Source organism: Dromiciops gliroides, chromosome 4 (assembly GCF_019393635.1).
Source record: "Dromiciops gliroides isolate mDroGli1 chromosome 4, mDroGli1.pri, whole genome shotgun sequence".
NCBI lineage: Eukaryota > Metazoa > Chordata > Mammalia > Microbiotheria > Microbiotheriidae > Dromiciops > Dromiciops gliroides.
In genome coordinates, this window is record NC_057864.1 from 34,051,463 (window position 1) to 34,076,563 (window position 25,101).

Consider the following 25,101-nt stretch of genomic DNA (forward strand, 5'->3'; position numbering starts at 1 on the left):
AGGAGTCCAGTGGGCTTGGGACAGGAACCCAAGTGTCCAGGAGCCCCAGGCAGGCCAGTCGGCCTGAAGAGAGAAGCAGACCGAGAATGAAGAAGAGAGCACCCCCCTCCCTGCCTCCAAAAAGATGCTTCTGCTTGAATACCCCCAGCAACAGCCAGCTTGCCACTTGCAGGTGAGGCCATTTGGCTCTAGGACAGCCGATGGGAAGGATGTTCCAGCTGACGTCACACCTCAACCTGCCTGGCCATACTTCCCCCCACAGTGCCTAGGCTGAGGCTGTAGCCAGGGGGCAGGGTGGGGAAGACAGGCCCATGTGGTTGCTGATTCCTGGTGCCAAATCAGTTCGGACTCAGCAGGTTATATCCTGCAAAACCTTTTTGAGTCCTCCACGTGGTGACAGCCTGGAACAAAGCCCAGTGCTCCTGCCTAGTTCTGCCTCTGCCTCCTCTCTTGCTGGTTTCCTCCTGGAGGTCTCAGGGATGCCCAGCGGAGACTCTTGGTGCACAGAAGCTGAGGCTGCAGGGAGTGCTGCTGGCTCTGGGCAGAGGTTTCTCTTGTCATCCTTAAGGCCTGATTGGAGACCTGCTTCCTGCATTTGATCCCAATTGGGGTCTACCTCACTTCATTTTCCCTTTAAGACCTCTTGGATCTGGAACCTGTCCTGGTTCTAGTTTTGTCAGTGTGGATTGTCCAAAACCTTGGCCCAAGCTCTCTCTTCCTGTGGGCCAGGTCACCCTGCCTTTTTGATTATTATTTATTTTTTTTGGTGAGGCAATTGGGGTTAAGTGACTTGCCCAGGGTCACACAGCTAGTAAATGTCAAGTGTCTGAGGCTGGATTTGAACTCAGGTCCTCCTGAATCCAGGGCCAGTGCTCTATCCACTGCGCCACCTAGCTACCCCCCACCCTGCCTTTTAAAAAAATTTAGTATTCCCCCCCAATTACATGTAAAAACAATTTTCAACGGTCATTTCTAAAACTGAGTTCCAAATTCTCTCCCTCCTTCCCCACATCCCTCACTGAGAAGGCAAGCACTTTGATAAAGGTTGGTTATACATGTGTCGTCATGTAGAACATATTTCCAGGTTAGTCTGGTTGCGAAGGAAAACACAGACCGGAAAAAAACACCAAACAACAACAACAAGGAAAATGGAGAGTAGGCTTCGATCTGCTTCCAGCCTCCACCAGTTCCTTCTCTGGAGATGGCAGCACCTTCCATCAGAAGTTCTTCAGAATTGTCTGGGATTATTGTACTGCTGAGAACAGCTCAGTTATTCACAGTAGATCATGCAACGTTGTTGCTCCTGTGGACACTGTTCTCCTGGCTCTGTTCACTTCACTGCATCAGTTCATCTAAGTCTTTCCGGGTTTTTCTGAGAACATCCTGCTCCTCATTTCTCGCAGCACAGTAGTATTCCATCACAACCACACATAACCACCTGTTCAGCCATTCTTGGGGATGGACGCCTTCCTGCACGACCATGTCTCCTCACAAGAGCCCCTCAATGCTGGGAAGGTGGAGGCAGCTGGGACCCCCACGCCCACCCGTTTCTACGCCTCTGTCCAGGTGGTGGGTCTGTTCTTGCAGGGCCAACCTGCTGGTTCATTTTCATCTTTCAGGACCTGGCTTCCCTTGCTTCTCCCTCCCATTCCTACCCCAACCTCTTCTCCACTGAGTCACTAGTTTTGGGACCCTGAGGGGAAAGAGAGAAGTGGGGCGGATGGAGGGATTCAGGGATGGCATCCTCCTCCTCCTCCTGAAGATGGAAGGGGGGCTGGGCTGCCACAGAACAGACCTCTCTCTAAGCATTCCAGTTCTAGCTCCTTCTCCCCCAAAGCATGCTGGGAGTTGGTCTCCACCGAGCCCTTCGCTAGAACACAAGTCAGGCTTGTTGGCGTGTAGTCTCCCCCAGAGACTGTCAGCTCTTTGAGGGGAGGCGTGGTGTTCCACCGTTCTTTGTATCTTCAGCCCCTAGAACTGAGCCGGAACACAGGCATTCCGTTGCCTGGTAGAAAAGGCGGGAAGGCTCAGACTTCCTCTGGGGTGGGGCAGGTCGCCTCGCTCCCCCAGACCATCTCCACCTCAAGGAGGAGGCTGGGGTGGGGGGAAAGCACAGCTCACTGCAAAGTGCTCCAGGCGAGGGTGTCAGGCCCTGGGCCCTGCACAAAGGTGCTCTACAGGTTTGGGTTGCATTGGGTTGAGAGGGACCGTTTCCTTCCCTGCCTGGGCTGAGCTGCCGACGTCCTCATGGTACGCAAGAGCGACGAGAATACCCTGGGACTGGAGGGAAGCAGGAGAGAAAGGCTCCCCTGGCATGGCAAACTCGACTCCCCCAGAGAGCCCCGAGCACAGCCCCCGGCCTGCCTCCCCCATTCCCAGGAAAATGTTGCCTCTGGGCAGCAACCAAGGCTCCAGAAAAGGGGGCACCGGGTGGCTCATGGCTGGTGATGACATCACTCGCAGGCCGTGCTGTCTGGCAGGTTTGTCCTGTGCCCCTAGAGCTTCCCACTACAAGGGAGATGACCCCAGAGCAGTGTGGAAGGTCTCCTGGCATTGGAAGATAGACAGGAAACCAGCCGGGGATGGAGAGTGCCCTAGGCACAGGGAGCAGCCAGATCAAAGGCAAACAGGAGACCAGGCACTTTACCAGTGGCAAAAGGGAGCCACAGAAGTCTTGTGAGTACAAGAGCAACCACATTGGACAGGAAGGACGGCCTGTGGGGAGCAGAGGGTGAATGAGGGAGCCAGTGCAGCCATCCAGACAGCTAAGTGTCGGGGCCAGGAGCAAGGTGGTGGAGGCAGGAGAAAGTTTTGGGGTGCGGGGGGCAGAGGATCCAGGGGATATGATGAGGCAGAGGGAGCTATACGGAGGAGCAGAAGTGGCAAAAGAGAAGCAGCTTGGCTTGGGGCCCCCAGGTTTCAGAATAGAGGTCAGGGCTGGTCAGTGAGATCAGGGGAGGCCTCTCCATGGGTGCCAGACCTGCGGGCACTCTGGGTACACCCAGGTTTGTGACGAGGACGAGGAATCCAAGGAGGGGCCAGACACTAGGAAGGCTCACAGCCGAGGAGGCCAAGTGCCCAGGTGGAATCTGTACCGGCAGCAACAACGAGAGCACAGAGCGGAGCCGGCGGCCTGAGATCAGGCCCCTGGACCTCAGGGAGCCCAGACGGAGCAGTTTCAGTCAGGGGCAATGGTCACCATGGGGTGCCACAGAGCACAGAGTGCTCAGCCTGAAGTTCAAATCGGGCTCCCACTGACCTGCTGCGTGACCCTGGGCAAGTCACTTAAGCCCAGTTTCCTCAACCTTAAATGGAAATAGGAAGAGTATGCACCTGCCAGGGTCATCATCTGGAGAAACAAATGAGATGTTTCTAAGGTGCCTAGTGTGGTGCCTGGCATTGTTTCCTTCCTTGCTTGCCCCTCCCCCTTTCCCAGCCCATAGGACTTCTCTTCTTGCTTTAGCTCATCCACCTCTGACAAGTTCCTGGAGCCGAGTGTGAGGCTTTCCATGGACCGCAACCACATTTCAGCTGCCCCTCATTCAGTGTCAGCCAGGCCACCCCCCACAACCGGTTCAGGGACAATAAATAGGGAAGGCTGGAAAGGTTTTGTTGGAGGGGTTGGCAGCTGGGCGATGGTGCTCGGAGGGCAGGTCAAAGGTCCGAAGCTGACAGGGGGCGGAGATCAGGGAGGGTCAGGTGACACCTGGGCTGCCAGAGGCTAGCAGTGTGGATCCTGGCAGCTCACTCTTAAGTGCCAGAGCACCAGGAGGGGATGTCCTCTGAGGAAGGACTCTTGGACTGCTCTGAGGCCTGGAGGCTGGTGGGAGAAAGGATAGAGAGCCTCCCCATCCCCAGCCGCCTCCAGCTCTGGCACAGCTCCTCACTCCAGGCCTCCCTTCCCCTTCCCCCCCAACTCCATAATTCACTGGGGGCCTCACTCCAGCCTCAGGGCCCTGGGCTAGCGGCCTCTCTCCTCTTGCTGGGCACCACAGCTGACTTACCGTACACCAGCGGGCAGTCTGGGGGCAGCGAGCAGGGGAGGCCTGGGCTCAGAAGAACACAGGCAGGGGCCAAGGGCCTGCTGAGGCTCCAGAGTGTGCAGCACCGACACACCAACCCTCCTCCCCTCCCCATGACATGGACAATGAGCCGTGGGACAGAAATGTGGTGTTCCAGGTGGGGAGTGGGATGGGGACAGCTGAGCAGGGATGAGAAGTGTGGACACTCCACCTGGGCTGACGGCTCCAGTAACTGGCTTCTGGGGGCCCCATGACCCCCAACAGGCCAGGTCCTGGACTCCCCGTCTCTCGGCAGACAAACCCAGACCCACAGTATGGTGTTTGCTGAAAGGGGGATGGGGGCGGGCAGAGGACTGAGGCTAGGCATCCTCTGTTAAGCCCAGGGTCAGGTCAATAGGGCTGAGGAAGAGAAAAAAGCCAGGGGAAGGCTAGGTGGGAGGGTGGGGGCATTCTGAGGGAGGGCTGAACTGAGCCAGGACTAGGGACAGTCACTGAGGCTCTGCCAGCCGCTCTCTTAGCCGCAGGACTCTGAGCAGGTCCTTTCCCCTTCTTGGTTTCCTCAACCCCTGGGAGCTGCAGGAGGGGCTAGCCTTGGAGGCCCTCGAGTGTCCCTTCTGCAGGCCTGGCTCCAGGCTCGGCTCACTGAACTGCCAAGCCCAGGCCCTGTCTCCTCTAGCCTGGCCTGCTCTAACCCGAACCCCTGACCCCTTGGTTGTTCTTACTTGCAGTGGGTGAGTCCACAGGAGGTAAGAGGGAGGAAGAAGTTAACACAAATGGGTGAGTGAGTGTAGCCCCGGGGCTGCAGCAGGCGCCGGGGATGAAGTGGACAGTAAATGGAGTGACACACAGGCGAGGCGGCGTGGCGTGGGGGCGTGGCATGGCGTGGCGTGGCGTGGCACGGGGCCACAGTCCGCACTCTTACCTCTGATCGGCGAGCCCCCTGGCCAGGTTATGTGGATGCAAATAAGATCAGAGAGAAGCATTAGTACAGGGAGAACTGGGGTCACTGAGGCAGAAGCAAGGGCAGTCAGACAGAAGGAAGAGAGACAGGTGGGGGTGAGGGCACAGGTGGCGAAGGAGATCGAGGTTCCTCATGTCCCCTTCCACTCTGCCAGAAGCCAGGCTGGACCAATGAAGGGGTGAGGGAGGGAGGGTCCCCCAACCAGGAGGGTTGGCAAGGCCTTGGCCTGGCTCTGCCCTGTCCAACCTTCCTTCCTCTCCTCAGAACTGTCCATGACCTACTCGGCCTTTTACCACTGCTGACCACACCTCAGACATGCCCATGGAAGACAGAGAGGAAGAAGAGGGTTGGGAGAGACAGAGGGAGGAAGAGAGAGAAATAGAGAGAGGAAAGAAAAAAAAGGAAAGAGGGAAAGATGGAGGGAAGGAGAGGAAGAAAGAGAGGACAGGTTGCTAGGCTCCCCCTGGGGCATGCTGGGATGGGGCTGCCTCCCCCCCATATTGCTGGTTCCCTGCTCCCCAGAGGGACGTGTGTATGGGGGACCCTCAGAAAACTAACAGTGACTTGCTGACATGAAGCACTGATTCAAGCTCCTTTAGAGAGATTTGAGGGCTTCCCCCTTTTAACAAAGTATATAAAATACATCCAAAGGGCCCGGGGATGCAGATGGGAATAGAAGAACTAGGTTCCATCTGTGGCTGTCCTGCTAATGGTGCTGTGGCCTAGGGCGAGCCCCCACACCTTGCTGGGCGTGCTCCTGCCACCCATCCCAGGCCCATTCTCCTAGGGGTAGGGGCTGAGCCTCCTAGAGTGCTCCTCCTCCCAGCAGCCATGACGTAGGGAAGAAAGGCTGGGGGTGTCTTGGAGTCATATCTCCTAAGAAAGGTGGCTCCTCCTGTCCCCCTCACCATCTTCCCTTGCTCCCGAGAACCAAGGGAAGCCCTGGCTGACCAGGTCTACAGCGCAGGGGCTGTGGGGAGGGGGCATCGTCAAGAGGAAGCAGCTGCTGCAGAGACTGCAGACAAGATCCCACTGACACAGAGGCAGAGCCAGCTATGCTGGCCAACTGGCCTGCAGCAGCCTCCAAAGGCGAGGCCCAACCACTGTGTGTGTAGGTGTAACATTTGAGACAGATTTAGGCTGGAAGGCAGCACTTCCCAACAATGCAAATTGTTCCACAGAGGCCTCGGTTGTCCTGGGAGGTGGCGAGATCCCCATCGTTGAAGGTCTCCAAACAGGCTGGCTGGCCACTTTTGCACAGGGGCAGATTCGCTCTGACTGGATGCCTCAGAGGGCTCTTCTGGCTCTGAAATTCTACAATTCTGAACGTGTGGCAGAGGCAGTGAGGTGCAGTGAAGAGGGCCTTGTATTTGTAGTTAGAAGGCCTGAGTTCAAATCCTGGCTGGGCCACTGGATCCCAGTGTGACCTTGGACAAGTTTCTTGAGCTCTCTGGGCATTGGTCCCTGTAAATGGCCATAGCCGTGTCTGCTTTGTTTCCTGGGGTCTAATGATTCCAGGGTGTGAGGGGGCAGGGCCAGTAGGACCAAAGACCCAGGGGTATGGGACCTGACTGCACTCCGGGCTGGGATGGCTGTACAAATGCCAGGCCTGGGAACCTGCCCTGGGCACTGTGAGGCCAGAGGGGCCGCAGAGTGGAACGGGCTGGGCAGTCTGCTGTGTACTGCCTGGGAGACTCTGGGCCTCCGTGTCCCAGCCTGCACTAGATGGCCAGTCAGGGTCCTGCCAGTTCGGGGTCTAAGAACCCCTGCCCCAGATGGGGGGCCCCCTTGGCTCCTCTGGGGTCCAGACAGCTGGGAGAGCCTGTGGCCAGCTGAGGCCCCACTGGGAAGATCGGGAGCAGCCCTGAGAAGTGACAGCTAAGGGTGGCTGGGCCAGGGAAAGGCCCTGAGCTCGGGCCATAGCGGAGGGCTAGGAGGAAGAGCTGGGGGAGAGCAGGCATGGGGCACAGGCCAGCTGGGCCTCCTGTGGGGGACAGATGGGCCCCGATGCGGATGGCCTTGGTGGAGGGGACATCAAGGCCAACTGAGGTAGGATGGCGGGAAGGCCTTCCTCCATGACAGCTGGCCAGACAGCAGCGACTGCCCCAGTGGTCAGTGAGCTTCCCATCATGAGGTCTCTGAGGTCTCGGCAGCATCCCTAGCACGTGGTCCCCGGGGCAGGGGCTCGGCGGATGCGGCTGGTGATCCCTCTGGCAGGCAGCAGGGCGTGGCCAGGCAGAATGCGCTACCCCAAGCAATGCTCAGGCACCTCCACGTCCACGGCTTTATTGCGGGTGCCTTAATTAACTGCATTACAGCTGCCTCCATCTTGTTGAGTTTTAATTAAATTAAACGAGCGGATTCCTTCCCCGCGGCCCAGACGGTGGCTGGCACGCAGTCCCAGCTGGTCTCCTCCCTCCTCCGGAGGCCTTGGGGGCCTGGCCTGTCTCCCCAGCAGCCGCAGAGGGAGGGAAAGCACGTACCCCACCCAGCCCCCCTCAAAGGGTAGGAAGACCAAGGGAGCCTCCCTCCCCATTGAGGGGGGGCCTCCAGAGGCTTGGTTAGGGCCTGCCCACGCCAGTGACTGAAAGGCTGGACAACAGCTGCCACTCCTTGACCCTCCCAGAATGATGAGAATGTCTGTAGGGACAGGGAGGTTTGCTCCAAGGAGTGGGGCCCAGAGACCCTGCCCATGGGGGCGTCTAAGCCCCCGCACAGTGCCCTGCAGGCAGGGAAAGAGACCGGCCCTTGTGCTGACCGCTAATTTCCAAGGACTGGCCCTCTGAGGCCACCTCTTCCCAGGATCCACAGCCCTTCCTCCCTCTTCCTCTTGGACACGAATGGCAGCAGGGGTAGCCCAGGATGGGCCAGGGGTATCGTGGGGGGGTCCTTGAGCTTCTGCCAGGGTACTCCTGGACACTTGTTCCCAGCCCTCTGCTCACAGCCCCCAGGGCCGCCTCTGCTGCTCCTGGCTCAGCCACAGGGGGAGGCCGGGGGATCACCGACGCTTCTGCGGGCCTAGCCACCCAGAACTGCAGAGGGGGCTGCAGCAGGTTCCCAGCCCAGGGCAGGGGTCCATTGGTTCTGCTCTGGGAGCAAGGTTGCACCAGGCTCCTGGCGTGGTCACTGGGTAGACTCTGAGAGGCTCTGATGCTCTTCATACTTACTCTGGCCCAACACAGCCTGCGGGCCTTGGGGCACAGATGTGGCAGGCCAACCCCCTCCTCGCTTCCTCCACTGAGGCCGCGGTATCACAAGGGGATGGACGCCGACTCAGCCCTCGGCTCTGGAGCTCACGGCAGCCGAGTCTCAGCGAAGGATAAAGGGGCATTGGAGTCCAGGATGGTGAGGAAGGGTTAGCACCCCATGTGTGCTCTCCTGAACAAGGAAGATGGCAGCGAGACCCACTCTAGGCCCACCAGCCAGTCTTGCAGCAAGTGACCAAAGCCTCCAGGCAGCACAAGCCCGGGGCAGTGGCTGCTGCATGGCCCTAGTGCAGCTTGGGTGGGGGACCAGTCCACAGGGGGTGGGGCCTGGGCTCCCTCTCACCTCTCCTCCGGCCTGGTGCCCCACCCAGCACTAAAAGTGAGGGAGGGCGGAGGAGGCACGGCCTCTAGGAGCCTACAGCAGAGGCTGCCCCAACAGCCCTGGGGGGCCAGGGACACACGTACCTGAGCGGAGCTGCTTGATGCGACCGTTGCTGGCAGCTGGGTCTACAGGCAGGAAGTCCTTAAACCAGGAAATCTCGGGGTCAGGGTTGCCCCCAGCAGCACAGAGCATGGTGGCTGTCCTGGCCTTCTCTACCACCTTCAGCTGGGGTCCCATGTCAATGGTGGGGAAGCCATGAGGCAGCTGATCCTCTGTGAGGACAAAGAGCAGAGGCACTGGTGAGCCCCGGGTATCCATCTACCTTCATGGAGCACAGTGTGAGGGGGTGGAAGGGGTTGGGGTGGGTACAGGAGCCCAACTCGACCCCATGGGAGGGCTGAGGAAGCTGTCCCCAAGGGAGGGCTTCCTGGAGAGGCAGGGGAGGGGAGCTGACCTGGTTTGACCAAAGAGGACCTAACACTGCCCTCCCTGCCCTCTCTGACTCCCTAGGGAGTCTCCCAGAACTCCAGAGGGTGAGGGAAGGAGGGAGAGCAGGGAGAGCCCCCCCTTAGGCTCCCGGTCTGGTTTTCCCATTTGGATCCTGGTAAGGCTGGCCTGCCTCTGTGGGCTCTGAGGGGCAGATAGCACTGGCTTTGCTAGGGCTGGGAGTCCCTGGGCCAGCCAGGCTGGAAGCTTACAGTACCCTGTGTGCCCCTTCTTTTCCCCTGCTGCCCACTTGGGCCAGCCCCAACCTCACATCCCCCTGTCTCCATTACACTTGCTGCTTCTTGTCTCCTAGCCCGGGACTTCTGAAGTTTTTTCCACTCGTGACCCCTTTTTGCCTGAGTAACTTCTATGCGACCCCAGGTCTATAGGTATATGTGAACTCCGCCTGCAGCCAAATTTCTCACGACCCCCCCCACATGGGTCATGCCCCCCAGCTTAGGCAGCTTTCTAGCCCCGCCCTGTGCTCAGCCTGGGAGGCATCGCCTGCCTCAGCTCCTTTCAAGGAGCTTCCTGACAAGCGGTCAGTTCCAGGGGTCCTGAATGCACCCCCCCACCCCAGCAGCTCCATCTGGGCCCCCCTTCACCTGCTCGACTCTTCCCCATGCTTTACAGCCCAATTCAAGCACTGTTCCCTCCAAGAAGCCCTGGGTACTCTCAGGCCCCCTACGCCTTCCCCAAAGGGGCCTACCCCATCTTCTCCCATTATCCCAGGGGAAGGCAGCTCGCCCCAGTGCCCAACACAGGGCCCTGCACGTGGTGGTCACTGGGTAGACAGAATGGCCAGGGCCTAACAGAGCCCAGGCCAACCCTCCTGGCTGCCCAGAGGAATCCTGGGAGTCCCTGAGGCGCCCTGCATCCCTGAGAACGGAAGGCTTCCAGACTGACGGCATCAGCACTTATTGGAGCTGAGAACACAGATTCAACGGGTCGATATGCCAATGGTGGCTGAACGCCGGCATTGATGAAAGAGTTAGGAGAACAGGAGCCAAGAACCCCCTGCTGCTTTGTCAAGAATGAACTGGCAGCAGTTTGGCCAGACCCCGCCAGGGCCCAGGGGAGGGCCTGCCTCTTCTGGAGAGCCCTCAGGCAGGGGTGCTTTGGGTGGCCACCAGCTGCCCACAGGAGCAGAGTGCCTCACGGGGAGTCCTCAGTTTCTTCATCTATGAATTGGAAACAATAACCCTCCTGCTGCCCTCTGTGTTGTGGCCATGGTCACCACTCACCAAAGAGAATGCCAAATGGCCCTGGCATCAGGGAAGAGCAGGCCCCTGGCACTAGGCCCACATCTTTGTCCGGGAAGATCCCAAAGGCCTAGGGAGGCCCGGGAAGTTTATTCTTTCCTCTTCCTCCATCTGCCCCAAAAGCAGGGACAGAGCCCCCTCCCAGCCCCTAGACCTCTCTCTCTGCCTGGCGCCGGCCCCTTCCTGCTGCCCATCTGGTCCCAGCCTCACTCTTCTGTAGCCTGGCAGTCAGCTGAAATCTAGACTAGACGCCTGCTGGGGCCACCCCAGGGTCCCTCGACCTTTAGCTCCAACATGGAAAGGGGCTTCACCCCAGCACTCCCCCATGCTCCTTCAAGCAGAGGGGGCACAACCACGTCCCCAGGGATGTTGTGGGGAGGGGCGCCTGTGTCTGGGAGCAGGTTGGGACGCTTATTGGGTGGAAGGGGTGCTCCCAGTTCAGAAACTTTGGGATCCTGGGGGCCACAGCATCAGGGGGTTGCCAGCTAGCCCTGCACATGGCCCATGGACCTGGCTCCCCACAAAGTTGGCGCCGTTCTGGCCCCTCCCAATGGTTCCGCTGCCAAGATCCTTCCAAAGCCAGCAGAATCAGAGGCTTGGCTGAGTCACAGCCCCACCCCCACCCCATGAGAGAAGGAAGACTCCCTGAGAGCCCCAAGGGAGGCCTGGGCTTCCACAAGGTGTAGGGAGAGGAATTGTGCCAGGCCACCTTGCCTGGGGTCATCCCATCTACCATCCTGGATTTAGAGGGAAGGAAAGCGAGGCCCAGTGAGGGAGAAGATCAGCCTGAGCAGACACAGAGAAAACAGCAAACACTAGGATTTCAATCCAGGTCTCTTTCCACTGCACATCGCTGACCTTGGGCCCTGGTAAGGCCCTCATCCTTTCCACAGCTGGGGTGACTGAGACCCAGGTCTCAGGCACCCACAAGAAATCCTCCTCTTCAACTATTGTCATTTAACACCCTGATACTAACCAGGACGGCAGGCAGATGTGGTCTAAGAACTAGAGGTCTGCAAAGTGCTTTGCTCCCACCAGAGGCCTACAAGGAGGAAGTGACCTGTCCAGGGTCACACAGCTTACATCAAAGCCAGAACCTGAACCTGGGTCCTTGGACCCCAAGGCCAGAGTTCTTTCTAGGACACCAGAGAGGATGTTTAAGTCAGGGGATGTCTTCGCCACCCCCGCCCCAATGCCTTCCATTCCCTGCTGAGATAGAGGGGTCAGAGCCAGGGGCATGAGTGAGGGGAGGGGGGTGGGGCTGCGGGCTGGCTGGAAGGCCAACCACAAAGGCAGCACCAACTGCTCCCAGATGCAGAAGTGAGGGCTTGGACCCATGGCCCACAATCCTTCATGTGCATTCACTCCGCTATCTGAGGGACAGCCAAGGGCTGCATGTCCGTGTATTCACAAATTAAAACCATGCAAAGTGACCTCCTGGCGGCTGACAGACAAGCCCTCCCCAGGATACGGCAGAGGGGTGCAGTCAGACCTGGGATGGTCTGGAGGCCTCTGGGGAGAAGGATGAGCAGTTTCCCCATCAACTGGGTGCTCATGACCCAGCCAGGGTCTCTCCCTCCTCATCTTCCCTGTGCTGCCTGGGTCTGGCCTGGAGGGAGGACCCATGGGCTAGGCAGCACTGAAGGCACAGAGCTGGGGTGGCTACTTAGCCCCATCTGAGGCCAGGGCAGACCCGGCTTCTTTTTAGTTCCTGCCAAAGCATCACCTCATACAGGAAGCCCTCCTGGGCCTCTCTTAATCCCAGCGCGTCCCTATTTATCCTGCTCCTTTGTACAGAGACTGTGAGCTCCTTGAGAGCAGGACTGGTCCTTGGCCTTTCTTCATCTTGCCAGTGCTTGGCACAGTGCCCGGCACACAGTAGGTGCTTATATGCTGCCTGACTGACCTGCCTCACTAGAGTCTGGGCCCCCTCCTGAGACATCCTGAACTTTCACCAGGACAACAAAGGCTACCGGCTGCTCTCCCAAGCAGGGCGGTGGGGACAAGGAGCTAGGGAGCCTGGCAAAGGGAACAGAGGCTGACCTCCAAGGCAGGGGACCTGGGCTGGGCCCCAGGAAAGGCCCTGCTCCCCTGGAGCCATTCTCACCCTCCTGGGCTGGGCACCGGGCTGCTGCCCCTGGAGCAGCTCATCGTCCACCTATCTGCCCAGGCCGACTCCCTATTTGGGCTCTACCACTACCACATGACCATGGGCAGGTCCCAGGCCTGTTTCCTTTCTACATAATGAGGGGTCACAAGTGCAGAACCTGGAGGTGGATATTGGCTGTCATTGAGTACGATCCTGGACCACAAGGGTTTGACTCTGTGGTCTGGGGACCCGGGCTGGCCACACCCCCAGGGGCAGCCAAGGAGGCCCCTACAGGGAGGGGGCACTGAGCCCAGCCTACTCTGACAGCAGGGGCCGCTTCAGGGGCCAAGAAGCATCACTCAGAATCCCTAATGGCCAAAGTTAGCATGGTCTAGTGCTGGGTGCTATGAGTGGGGCATCACTGAGGCCACAGGCTGGGTGTGGCAGAGAGGCAGAGGAAGATGGGGTTAGGGAAGTCCTCCACGTGCATCTGGGGCAGCATCTCGGGCCCCCATGCTCCTTCCCAGGCCCTCAGGCAGGGGATGCTCATGTCCTCAGATGGGACGCTCCACACAGGTGGGCCAGAAGGTTCCCCGCCCCCGGCCGTGTGGAGCTCCTCTCTCCTGAGTCGGGCCTGCACCTCTGCCTGCGCCAGCCTCACAGCACTGTTCTGGGAGCCTCCTCAGGGCAGGGCCTGTGCCCCATCTGTCTGCCCATGCCCAGGAGGGGTGGCCTGCCCATGGTGGGCTAAACAAATGAAAGACTTGAATTCTGGCTCAGTTATTGCTAGCAGGGTGACCTGGGCCTCAGTTTCCTCTTCTGTCCGATGAGGGAGGGAGAAGGGAAGAGAAGCTGTGGCCCTGTCCTGGCCATTCACTCGAGAGCTCGCCTGCCCACCTGCTCTCCCTAGCAAAGCAGGCACTGAGACCAGCCTCATTAAGCTGCTAGAGTGTGGGCACCATGGCGACGGGAATCACACCAACAGCAGCAGGGCCTCTCCTCCTCCAAGAGATGCTGAGTGAGCCGCTAGGCTCAGCCAGCCCCGGCACCATCCTGAGCTATGGGGCATCAGCCTGCCTATGAGCAGCACCCCCCACCCACGCACGTCTGGGCTTCCCGGGGAGATCTCAGGCCATGTCTCATCAGGAAGGAGCTAGAACATGCCACGGAGGTCAGGGAGGAGCAGAGGCCCATGGGCCCACGGCTGGCACAGGGGACAAGACTGGCCCGGAGGAGGAGGAGGAGGAAGGATAAAGGACGAGCTGTTCCCATACTGCATCTCTAGGGCAGCCAGACTCGGGGAGGCAGGAGGAGAAGTACTGAGCACCAAAGACTTAGGGACAGAGAATCCCAACCCTGAACCTGGGAGGGGTCTCCGAGGCCATCCAAGTTCTCACTGTACAGGAGAGAGCTCACTGGGCTGGGAGTCAGGAAGGCCTCCATTCAAAACCAGCCTCCGACACCTGGCAGCCTCTGCCTCAGTGTCCTCCCCTGTAAAATGGGGGTAAGGACGGGATGGCTCCTCCTTTCCCTCCAGGGACGTTGTCAAGGCTATTTCCCGTCCAAGCTGCACAGTCACCAAGAGGCAACAGAGGGTTCTAACTCAGGTTTTCTGATGCCACATTCTGTGCTCTGACCAATGGACCAGTGGCTGGCCAGCTCCTGCTAGGAGTCCTTAGAGGATGGGAGACTCACTCCCTCTGGAGGCAGCCCTTCCTCCGCTGGCAGACCCCAGCCCCGCCCTCTGGGGCCCAGCTAAACAAGGCCCATCCGTCTTCACAGGACAGCCCTGCAGCTCCCGGCAGAGGGCTGTGTGACCCCCTGGGCCTTTCCCTCTCCAGGTTCAAAGTCTCCAGCTCCTTCCACTGGGCCTCACACACCTCCAAGGACAGGGGGACTGTTGGCCCCCAGGTTTTCTGGCCAGGCCAAGGGGCCAGCAAACTTGGGCCCGGTCTGGGGTCCAAAGGCTCTCGGCGTGTCAGGACGGGGCCAACCTCACCAAGATCCCATACTGGGCCACCCCTCCCTCCATGCCCAAATTTCGGGGCACCCTGTGGGCATCTCCGGTCTTGAGTAACCCCCCAGGTGGGGGCCAGGCCAGCTCACTCTCAGCCCAGGAGAGGAGGCGCGCTTGGGGAGAAGTGGGGTGCAGGCCAGCCCATGCCCATAGCTGCAGGAAGGCCTCCCTCTGGGGTATTCCTAGCACATGGTGGAGGAGAAGGAAGCTGCCCAAGCCAGCCATCTGCTCTTGTAATTCAATCCTCTGGCAATTAGCTGCCGCTCTCAATCTCATTAAGACACTGAGCCTTGTAAACAGAAATCCCAGGCCAGCCAGGCCTCTGCCTGTCCTTCAGTCACATGACCCCCGTTCATGTAAAATTCAGAATGAGAAGCAGGGGTGGCAGCGGGCCGCAGGCGGGCCACCCATCTGTCCTGAATGTGCGGAGGGTCCCGGGCTCCTCCAGCCTCCTCCCTGAATTTCACAGATGGGGAAACTGAGGTACCAGGCAAAAAGGGACATGGCCCGCAGTCATACGGTGAGTTGGAAGCCAGAAATGTTCTTTTTTCTGTAAACCAGTTCCAAGCTCAGACCTGCCGCCCGAACTCTAGGCCTTCTGCCCAAGTTCTCTGACCACAGATATCTCTGAGATGTGACCTTGGGCAAGTCACTCAACCTGTCTGCCTCAGTTTCCTCAAATGAAGAATGGAGATTGTCACCACACCTGCCTCCCAGGGTTGTGGTGTCTGTAAATCACTGAGCCCAGTACGTGCTTGGCAGGCAGGAAGCAGGGGCTGTAGAAATGCTGACTATTATCATCATCGGGGTCCCATGCCCATACCCATTCAGGGATAAAAAAACCTAAGCCCCAGAAATAAGGAAGGAATATGCTCCAGGTCCCATGGAGCAGGAACTCGAACTCGGCTCCTTCTGGATGTCAGAGCCAGGATACCTACTGCTCTGCCCCCTCCCTCCCAGGGGCACCTGGACAATGGTTCCATATGGTGTGAGGACAAGTGTGAGGCTAGCAGAGGGCCCCAGGCCCAGTCCTCAGGTTCGTACCCGGCCATCTGGCATCTGGCCCAGATGGGACTTGTCTAGACCACCCAGGTACCCACACAGGCGGGGCTGGCCTCGGGCAGGCTCTCTTCCCATTATTCTCCAGGCTCAGGCCCATCTGGTTACCATGGTGATGGGGGAAGGGTGGGGGGAGAAAGAGGAAAGAAAAGAACAGGAGCCCTCCAAGGGGAGAGGGGAAGCAGGCCCTGTAGCCGCTCCAAGCTCGGCATTCAAGGCCCCTGCCCTCCCACCCAGGGGCCTCTGACCCAGCCCACCTCCATGGGCAGCCTCCCCTGACTGCCCTGGGAGGGTCTGCCTCTCACCTCTCTTCATCAAGTGTGGGGGAAGGGGGTACCTAACTCTGCACACACAGTCAGTCCTCACTCAGTGCTTGCCACTGTGTGACCCAGAGTGCACAGCACGCTCTCCTGTGGCCAAGGGTGGGGACGAGCCCTGAGCCAGGGCTGGGGGGAACCCAAGCTCCAGAGGGGCGCCAAGGGGCAGTGAGGAAGGAGCCCCCGGCAACCCTGGCTCAGGTGCCTCCTCTAGTCCCACCCTTGGGGGCTTCCAGTTTAGGACAGAGGGACAGGGCTGACAAAAAGGAGGCCAGCTCAGTTTGCAGGGAGATGGGAAAGGGGGCGTGGGGCTCCAAGCCCTGGCTTCCACAAGCAGGTGGATAAGGGGAGTGGAGAGGTAGAAGGACCCCCCCCCTTCCCCCTTTCTGGAGTCCACCTGTGCCTGGCACCAGGGAGGGGCCTCCTGGCCTTGTGCCCGGACCTGCCCTCCCTTGGAATCTCTGCAACCTCCCCCCATGCTTGCTCCTGTTCGGGGGGAGGGGGCCCCTGGGCTCTGCTCCCAGCCAGGAAGCCAAGCCAAAGCCGAGACCCCGGGAGCTGGAGGGCCCTTGGTGGCCGGCTCCTCCCTCAAAGGAATCCCTACCGAGTGGTGCCCTGGGGGGAGCCTGGCAGATGGGGCCCAGAGAGGAGACTGAGCTCTCCCAAGCAAACAGATGGAGAGTCTCGGCAGCCAGACACCCCAGCAGAGAGGAGGCCGCGGCGGCGTCTGTCGGGGTGACCTCCTCGCCCGCGTGTTTACCAGCCGCCAGAGCTGTGTGTGCACACCCGCACCCACACGCGGGAGCCCCTCCCCCCCACTCAGGCAGCGGCAGCCATTCTTCTCCTCGTCAAAGCTGGCACCTTAAAAGCCTGTTTTGTTTTTGAATCTGGAAGCTGCTGGGATCAGTCTAGAGATGAATGGCGAGGGGGGGGCCTTGCCGCAGCCCCCACACCCATGCCTGGCATTCAAGGCCTCTCCTCTCCCTCTCTGCTGGGCCTCCAACCTCCCCTCCGGCTCAGAACTGCCTCCCACCAATGGCCAGGGGAGGGTGGGGTGAAGATTATTCCCCTTTTTACAGATGACGAAACTGAGGCCTCTCTGGCTCTGCTCCCCACTGAGTGCCTGGAGCCACACCTCCTCTGACCATAGCTGCCTAGCTTTGAACACCATGCCCTTTCTGCAGTGCACGAACCCACAAACGTGGGTGGCTGCCAGGGTGGGGGGGCACCACTGACTCCCTGATGTTGGGCTGGCGGTCCACTCAAACCCCTGAATCTTTTTCAGACAAACCCCTACCTGAGCAGGCTCCCCAGCCCCGGCCCCATCTTCTTGGGAAGCCAACCCTTTAAACCCAGGGCAAGATGTGACATTGCTCTCTACTGAATTTCACCTCATTAGTGTCAGCCCCACGTTCTAGCCCATGGACTCATCTTCGGTCCGGTCCAACCCCACATCTATTTATTAAATGCCTAGTCCGCACGAGGCCTTGGTGACACAGACGAAAACACCAACAAGATGGGGGAGGAGGGGACGCGGGGAACGCACCGAGTGCATCAAGCCCTGGAGGCTGCGATGAGCGAGGGGCGCAACCCTTCTGGCACGGGGGCAGAACCCCTCCTAGATGGCATCATGCCCAACGATATGAGGAGGCACGATGGGGGCTCGAGGCTGGAGCAGCCTCGGCCATTCTGCACCCTCAGGGCCCTGCTCTGGTCCAGAGGTGCCGAGCTGGCAAGAGCGACATGCGATGTGGCCTCAGGGAGGGCTCCGGGAAGCACTGCTGACCCAGGCCGCTGGGAGCCAGAGATCCAGGCACAATTCAGGAGGATGCCAGCTCTCAGGAGCATCTCTGGGCTATTTCCCTCTGAAGGCTCACAAGCCATCCCTCTGATGACCCCAGCTGAACTTTTGTCAAGGGTCAGCTTGAAACAGACAACACGCTTTTCTAAAAACAGGGGCAACTTTCATCCGCCTCCAGTGTCTCTCTCTTCAAATGCCACCAGCTCGGGCACCTTGGCCATGTGCACAGACGGTCTCTCCACTTGGGGGCCACCCAACGTGCCGGACGCCTTCCCTGCTTTCTCTCCACATTACCTGTGCCTTGGGACTCTGTCACTCTTGTTCTACCTCTGGAGATGGCCCTTAGAACCCCTCCAGCACCCCCCAGGGTCCTCTCCCTGTACCCCTGACTGGGTCACAGGCCTACTCTGCCCTGGGATGCCCTCTCCGCCCCCCCCCCCCAGTCTCCCTGAGTTGCCTTTCAGCAAGGCACCTTTTCCCTGTTGCCTCAGCCCAGGATCTGAGCTGCAGGGATGCCCCTGGGGAAGAGGCAGCGCCAGTCAACGAGGATGGCCCGCCGCCAGAGCGGGACAGCCTGCCTCTGTGGAGGGAGCCTTTGGTACGTTTCAAGGGGATGCCTGCTCAGGCCAGATTGGATTAGATGCCTCCAAGGACTGCCCCAGGTCTGACGCAGTGTACTTCTGTCTCAGTGGCGCAAGACAGGCCCGGTCAATGATGAGATGAAGCCTACCCAAGAGACGGAGGGAGGGAGGGAGGGAGGGAGGGAAAGAAAGGAGGACAGGGAGAGCAACAGAAGTGGGAGAAGGACAGAGGAAGGGCACGGGCTGGCTCCAGGGGCTTTGGGAGCTGGCCTGCATGCCCTTGCCAGAGCAGGGAACACTGGCACTGAAGGCTCCCCCACCCCCACCCCCTCCAGGCTGGTCCTGCCCTTTACAGCTCAATCCATCTGGAAGCACGATCTGGTATCTGGGTACCAGGCGTGGAGCTGGACACGAGGGATAGGAACGGAAGGGCAAGACAGCCCCTGCCTGCCCCCAAGGATCTTAGCGTTTACTTGGGGAACTGCCGGTAAGTTAATATAGAGGAACACAAGATAAATAGACCGCAACAGGTGGTGAGATGGAACACTTACAAGAGGAGAACCAAGACAGGCCTCTTGGAGGAAACGGCCCTCAGGACAGGAGTAAAGAAGGGGAGCATCCCAGGCATGAGGCACAGCCTGAGCAAAAGCCTGGTAATGGGAGAGGACACGTCTACAGAAGCAGCAGCAGGCCAGTTTGACTGGACTGTGGATTGTGTTGAGGGAGAAATATATAATCAGCCTGAGAGGGCAGGCTGAAGGTGACTGTGAAGGCTTGTAAAAGCCCAACACGGGAAGATGTATTTTATCTAAAAGCCAATGGGGAGCCATAGAAGTTTCTTGAACAGGGCAATAACATGGTCAGACTTGTATCTCAGGAAGGTCATTTTGTCAGCTGAGTGAGGGAAGAGACTGGAGACAAGGAGAACCCCCAGCAGGCGACCTGAACTAAGGTGCTGGGTGGGGGAGTGGAGCCATCATCTTCTATGCTTCCCAGCCTCAAGGTACTCCTCAACTCCTAACTCTCCCTCAACACCCAGATCCAATCATTTGCTCAACTTGTCATTTCCACCTCCATAGCATCTCACATGCCAATGCTGTAACTGAAGCCAGAAGACCTGGGTTCAAATTTCACTTCAGACCCTTGCTAGCTGTGTGACTCTGGCCAAGTCCCTTGATGTATGTTTGCGCCTCAGTTTCCTCATTTGTATGATGAAGGGTTGGCTGTGTCTTCAGGCAGTCGGTGATAAAGGACAGGTGCTCAGGAGAGAGGTTAGGGCTGGATCTATAGTTGCCTAGAGAAGATAACTGAACCTATGGGAGCTGATGCAGTGGGTCTTCTAGGGAGAGCAGGTAGAAGGAGAAGAGAAGTCAACACGAGATGGAGCCCGTGGTGACACCGACATCTAGCAAGTGTGACCTGCAGGAAGCTACTGCAGATGAGCCTGCCTTCTGAGGTCCAAGACTGGAAGTGACCAGAACTCTCCTTCCCACACGTACCACCCCCATCTTCTCTCCAGGGGGCGAGTTCACATGACCAGGTCCACCCCAGGCTGTCTCTACTCTCTCTGCAGCATCCCTACCCTGCCAAAGACTGGACTCAGAGGGAGGTCCAGAAGGCAGCCTGGAGTGCTGAGAGTTGAGTGCGATTCCTGCCAAAGACACTGACTAGCTAGCTGCATTTGGAGCCTCAGTTTCTTCATCTGCCAGGTGGGGCAGGCACTATTTGGTTTCCAAGGTCCGAGAAGTCTAAATTGTCTGGCATTCAGAGCCATCCTTTCCTTCTCGCTGTTCCTCACACACAACTCTCTTCTCCCCCACACAGGGGATGCGCTGCCTCCCACCTGCTGCCTCCTAGAATCAGTTTCCTCCAAGACTCCACACAAGGCCCTTCCCTTCCCGACCGCAGGCTGGCTCCGCCTTCCTTGCCCAACTCCCCAGCCCTGGTTCTGGACACAGGTTCCCCACGCCAAGGAATTGCCTTTTTCCCCCTTTGTGACAAACACCGCCCCCACCCAACACACACAAAGTAAGGATGATTCGGCGGTCAAGCTGCAGCTCCATAATTGGAGCGGCTCTTGGGTCAAAGGGGAACTCGAGGGGACATGAGCCTGTCTTGAGTCTAAACACTTCCTGGGCAAAGCTGAGCTATGTGACATGAGACCCTCATTCTGTGAGCTTTAATCCATCCCGTTTGGCTCTTAACGCCAAACCAGTCCAGACCCTGGGACTCTGTCCGAGGGCAGGCAAGGTCAAGGCTGCCCTCTGTCTCTGAACCCTGACGCAGCAGCTGGTCCATGGCAGGTGCTTCCTACATATCTAAGCAGAGAGCCTGGGCACTCCCAGGGGCTGGCCTGGGTGGGGCAGGCCCAGGCGGGGCAGGCTTGGGCAGGGCCTCCCTTGGCAGCCATCGGCCATCGGCTACCAGTCACAGAGAGGAGGCTGGTGACCCCAGAGGGCAGTGCCTGCCCTGGTGTGGTCGCTGCTAGCATTCTGCAGCTCTGGCTCCACCCACTCCTGCCCTGGCCAGGCCAAGGTTTCCATAGCAACCCTGGGTGGACCGATGGGGGCAGTGAAGGGGGCGGGGCCAGGACTAAGGACTGCCAGCCTGTGAGGCAGAGCTGAGCCAAGCAGAAGAAGAGGCCTGCGCAGGTGGGTGGTGGGGAGGGAGGGAAGGAGCCAGAGGCACAAACAGAAAGACAACGGATGGGAGGGAAGGAGGGGGGTGGCCTCCAGGAAGATCCTGTTACCAGAAGGCTAGAGGCAAAGGAGCAGAGCCGGCCTGTCCCAGGCAGCCGCTGGGGAGACAGACGGACACACTGCTGACAGCCCAAGCCCTTTCTAAATCTTACTTCATGGGATCCTCACAATAACTCTGGGAGGTCAGCACCATCATTATCCCTGTTTCACAGATGGGCAAACAACTGAGTATCTGAGGCTGGATTTGAACTCAGCTCTTCCTGCTCTAGGTGCAGAGAAGTCACTTGCCCACAGTAACACAAGTGCAGAGCCCCAGAGAGAGCCTTGTTTTGGGGCCCAGGCGGGCCCATCTGACTCACCTGAGCCAACCTGCTTCCCGATCAGGACAAAGAGGTGGGTGGAGGCACTGGTGACCTCAGGGGTACCAGGCTCTCCTTTGAATGACTGGCTGTGCCCAGAGGCCATCCTGTGCTGGACAGCTCCCAGGAGGGTGGGGCTCAGCCTCTTCCCTAGCCTGGAGTGACCCAGGGCCCAGCAGGGCCTAGCCTCTCTCAGAAACCTCCTCAACCAAGGCTCTCCATGGTGACCTGTCACCTTGCCTCTCCAGGGCCCTGGACCAGGCTTGGTACTTTCTTCCCTCCAAGCCTTTGCTCAGGCTGTCCCTTTGCCTGGACCACCCTCCCTCTAACTCCCTGCTGAATGTCTCAGCAGGGGTGACCTCCTTCTGAAAGCCCTCCCTCCCCCACCTTCCCCAAAGACACACCTGACCACCCTGCAGAACAGAGGCTATGCCAGGGAAGGCTTCCCACAGTGGCCCCGGGACATGGCCGTGCCCAGGCGGGGCCCTGGGGCACGGGGCAGTCGTGTGCTGGGTCCATGAGGATGCCCCACCCAGGAAGCCCCAGCCATGGCCCTTGGCACAGAAAGGGAAGCAAGGAACTGATGCTGGCCTGGGCCCTACAAAAGCCACTCCTCCCAAGTCTCTCCACTACTTATGCTTTATCCTGGCACTCAAGGCCTCCCACAATCTGGGGCTGACTTGAGGGAGAAAAGGGGCTGCTTAGTCAGCAAACACAGATGGCTCCTGGGCCCCCAGTCTTGGTAATTCAATGGCTGAATCACAGGCTGAGCCCCACAAGGAAGCTCAGAGGCCGCCTAGACTTGCCCCAATCCTTTTACAAGGCCAAGGGACCTGTCCATGGGCCCAGGCCAACAGGGCTCGGAGCGGGAATCTGACTCGTCTTCCTCTGCTTCTGAAGATGTCTACACTGGTGGCCTCTCCTCCCACCGCTCACAAGTCCCGCTCTTGGGCGTTCTCTTCCCAACTATCCCCGCCAGCCCCCCAACCCCCACAGGTCCCATCCTAGGACCAAAGAACGGGACAGAAGCTGCCCAGAACTCAGGAGCCCCCTTCTTCTCAGAAGCCTACCATCTATACCTCCCACCTCCTGCCATCCACACTGTCCTCTCTCATCATCAGAGACCATGAGGGCACATCTGGCCTCCCTGAGGGTCCTACAGTGACCGCAAAGAAACCACTAGCGGAGACGCAACCTCACTGACCATCGCAGCACAAGGGCCAGCTCAGCAGCACCAAATTCCACAGATACAGCAAAGTGACTTCTGGCCCCAGCAGCCACGACCCAGGGGCCAAGAGGGGAAATTGAGCCTCATCAGCTGCTACACAGACCATGAGGGGCCATCCAGCCTCACTGACCCAGGGCTGGGGCTGGCCTCCCCAGCCTCTCCTCCACACCCGCTGCTGCCCGCAGCAACCCCGAGTCAGCATGCGCCACACATACCGTCCAGCACAGTGAGCTTGGCACTGATGTTGATCTCGCCCAGGCTGTTGGTGGCCGTACACTCGTAAATGGCCTCGTCCCGATGCACCCGCAGAGGCTGGATGCGGAGCACGGACCCGGCCCCATCATCAAACTCGATCACCTGGGGGAGGGGCACACAGGCACGGGAAAGGGGCTGTCAGGGAGGGATGCTCCGCTGCTCCCCCTTCCTGGCTGTCTCTGAGGCCAGGGCAGGCTCTGGGCACAGGATGAGGGAGAGGTGAGAGACCACAGTCCTTCACGCTGCATGGCGGCAGGGGGAGTGAGGCATGCTCCCCATGGGTGCACGGGCCCGAAGGCTGCAGGAGGTGGGGGGGGGCCTGGAGGATAAGGACGACCCTGCAGGCCTCCAGCCTCATCCCTACCTCTTGCTGATCCCCCCCAAACTCATTCCAAATGCCAAGGCCCCAGCCCCAGCCTGAAAGCCCCACGTCTAAGCCCCCAAGAGCGCCAGGGCTTGCAGGGCATCCTCTCCCCTGCCCCCCTGCTCCCCCCAACTCCTCTGGCCTGAATATTTGGATTAAGGCCGGCTTCAGCATCCTCAGTACTGCCTCCCCCCACCCAAGTCCATCCTATGCCCGCCCACCTTGGGGGCTGCCCTCCCCCTCCCCCTCCCCGTGTGCTGTGGCCAGGGCTGGCAGCCTCACCTCAAATCGCTGGGAGCTGACCTTCTTGCCTTTCTTCATCCAGGTGATTCGGGGCTTGGGCTCCCCCGTGGCCTGGCACACAAAGGAGGCCACTCCCCCAGAGAGGCCCGTTTGGTCCTCAGGAGCCTTCACGAAAGTGGGCTTACCTAGAACACAGGGGGCAGATGGGGCAGTCACCATGGACCAAGGGCCTGGCCCCGTGCCTCTGCTGGCTGAGGGTATGCCTGGCCTGGGGTACTGCAAAGACGCAGAGGCATGAGAGGGGCTGCCAGCTGTGTTTGGGGAGTTTCATGAAGGTCAGCTTGGCTGGAGTCTGGAGGTTTGGGCCCAATGCCTCTGACCTCAGGGGTAACGGCCATCAGGCTGTCACCACTGGATGCCTGATTTAGGGATCCTGGGCCTCTCGGTGACACAGCGTGACAGAGGCCTCGCTGAAGGTGGGCTTGGCTCTGGGAGGGGCCTTCGGAAAGGAGGCCTTTGGGCCCCACTGATTAGGCCCTCGTAGCCAGAACCCACCCCCTCATAAAGTCCGGGGCTGCCAGGTGCCAAGGAAGGAGGTAGAGCCCAATGGCAGAGCTTCAGTCAGGGTCTTCCCTTGGCTCCAGGCCTGGCCTCCCTCCCCCACATCCCCTTCCCCCTCCCGCTGCTGCCCTGGTTGGTGCCCCAGGAGCAGACTCCTCCCCCTCACAGGCACCTGTGTGCCCTTCGGGAGGGGGCAGGGCTGGGAAGGCAGGAGCGCCCAGAGGGTTTGCTGGGGAAGCCCCGCCCCCACTCCGACTCACAGCCTGTAAACCTGTCAGACCCGCAGCCAGCCCCGCCCCCACGGCCCAGACTGCAGGGGGGAGGGGCAAAAGGACAGGCAGCTCTTCTCAGGGGCATTTAGGAGTGGGATCTGGGCTCCAGCCCCTGGGACAGAGTCAGCAGCAATGAGCCTGGGGCTGCCTCTGCCTCAGTTTCCTCCAGCCCCCTCCAGGATCCTGAGGTTCCGAATACAGAGCCTTAGAGCACCTAAGATTGGCCCCTCCCCCCTTCCAGACCAACGCCCAGAGCCCAGGCCAAAGTCTAGCAGCCTCCCTGGCCCTGCCCAGACACAGTCAGAACCTGAGCTGCCAGGCAGCAAGTGCCCATCTGCCAGGGCCGGGCCCTGCCCTCACCCAGGTCCAGAGCCTCTCCTCTGCTCTCTGGCTCAGTCAGGTGGCACCCTGGACTCCCCTCCCCCCACACCCAGGCTGGGCCAAGGCCCCCATTCTCTCACAGTTGGGCCACCTAGCCAGGGAGAGCTAACCATCTCACCCCCGCCCCCCTCCCCGCTCCACAGGGCTCAGGCCCCTGGCCACCCTCCCCCAGCCCCCTTCTCTTCCCCAAACCTGTGGGCCTCCTCCCTCCAAGTCCAGCTGATGGGCCCCTTCCTCCATGCATACATTCAGACACTCCCTAGGGCTCTTAGGAAATGAGAAGGGCACTTACTGTCTGCCTGGGTGCCCACTGCGAATCCAAGGACCACCAGAGTGGGCAGCAGTGGCACCATCACCCACCTAGGGGCAGCTTCCAGGGCCATGGCCAGGCCGAGCAGCAGACCTAGGGTGGGGAGAGACACAGGCTGTGAGATGGAGGGACCCACCCCTCCCTCAAGGTCCCCCCCAGTACCCTGAGAGGCTCCTATGCAGGTCGCAAGAGCAGAGGGTCCTCTCAGACAGGCCTGAACTCTGGGAACCCTGGCTTGTGGACAAT

General features: G+C 59.6%; 1 protein-coding gene across 23 annotated transcripts in view; it reads right to left on the reverse strand.

The window, feature by feature from the left end:
* PTPRF (protein tyrosine phosphatase receptor type F) overlaps nt 1–25,101 on the reverse strand; it is a 95,188-nt gene that overhangs the window by 47,087 nt on the left and 23,000 nt on the right. For 12 of the 23 annotated variants that reach the window (XM_044000477.1, XM_044000479.1, XM_044000482.1 and 9 more), the window contains exons 3-7: nt 24,838–24,948; nt 23,371–23,516; nt 22,685–22,826; nt 8,655–8,843; nt 4,945–4,962 (exon numbers count right to left, since the gene is read on the reverse strand). In XM_044000477.1, coding sequence (XP_043856412.1) covers nt 4,945–4,962; nt 8,655–8,843; nt 22,685–22,826; nt 23,371–23,516; nt 24,838–24,928 — 586 coding nt within the window. In that variant the 5' untranslated portion in view covers nt 24,929–24,948. The remainder of the gene's footprint in view (nt 1–4,944; nt 4,963–8,654; nt 8,844–22,684; nt 22,827–23,370; nt 23,517–24,837; nt 24,949–25,101) is intronic. The other 11 variants (XM_044000493.1, XM_044000483.1, XM_044000480.1 and 8 more) reach the window with 1 other exon arrangement.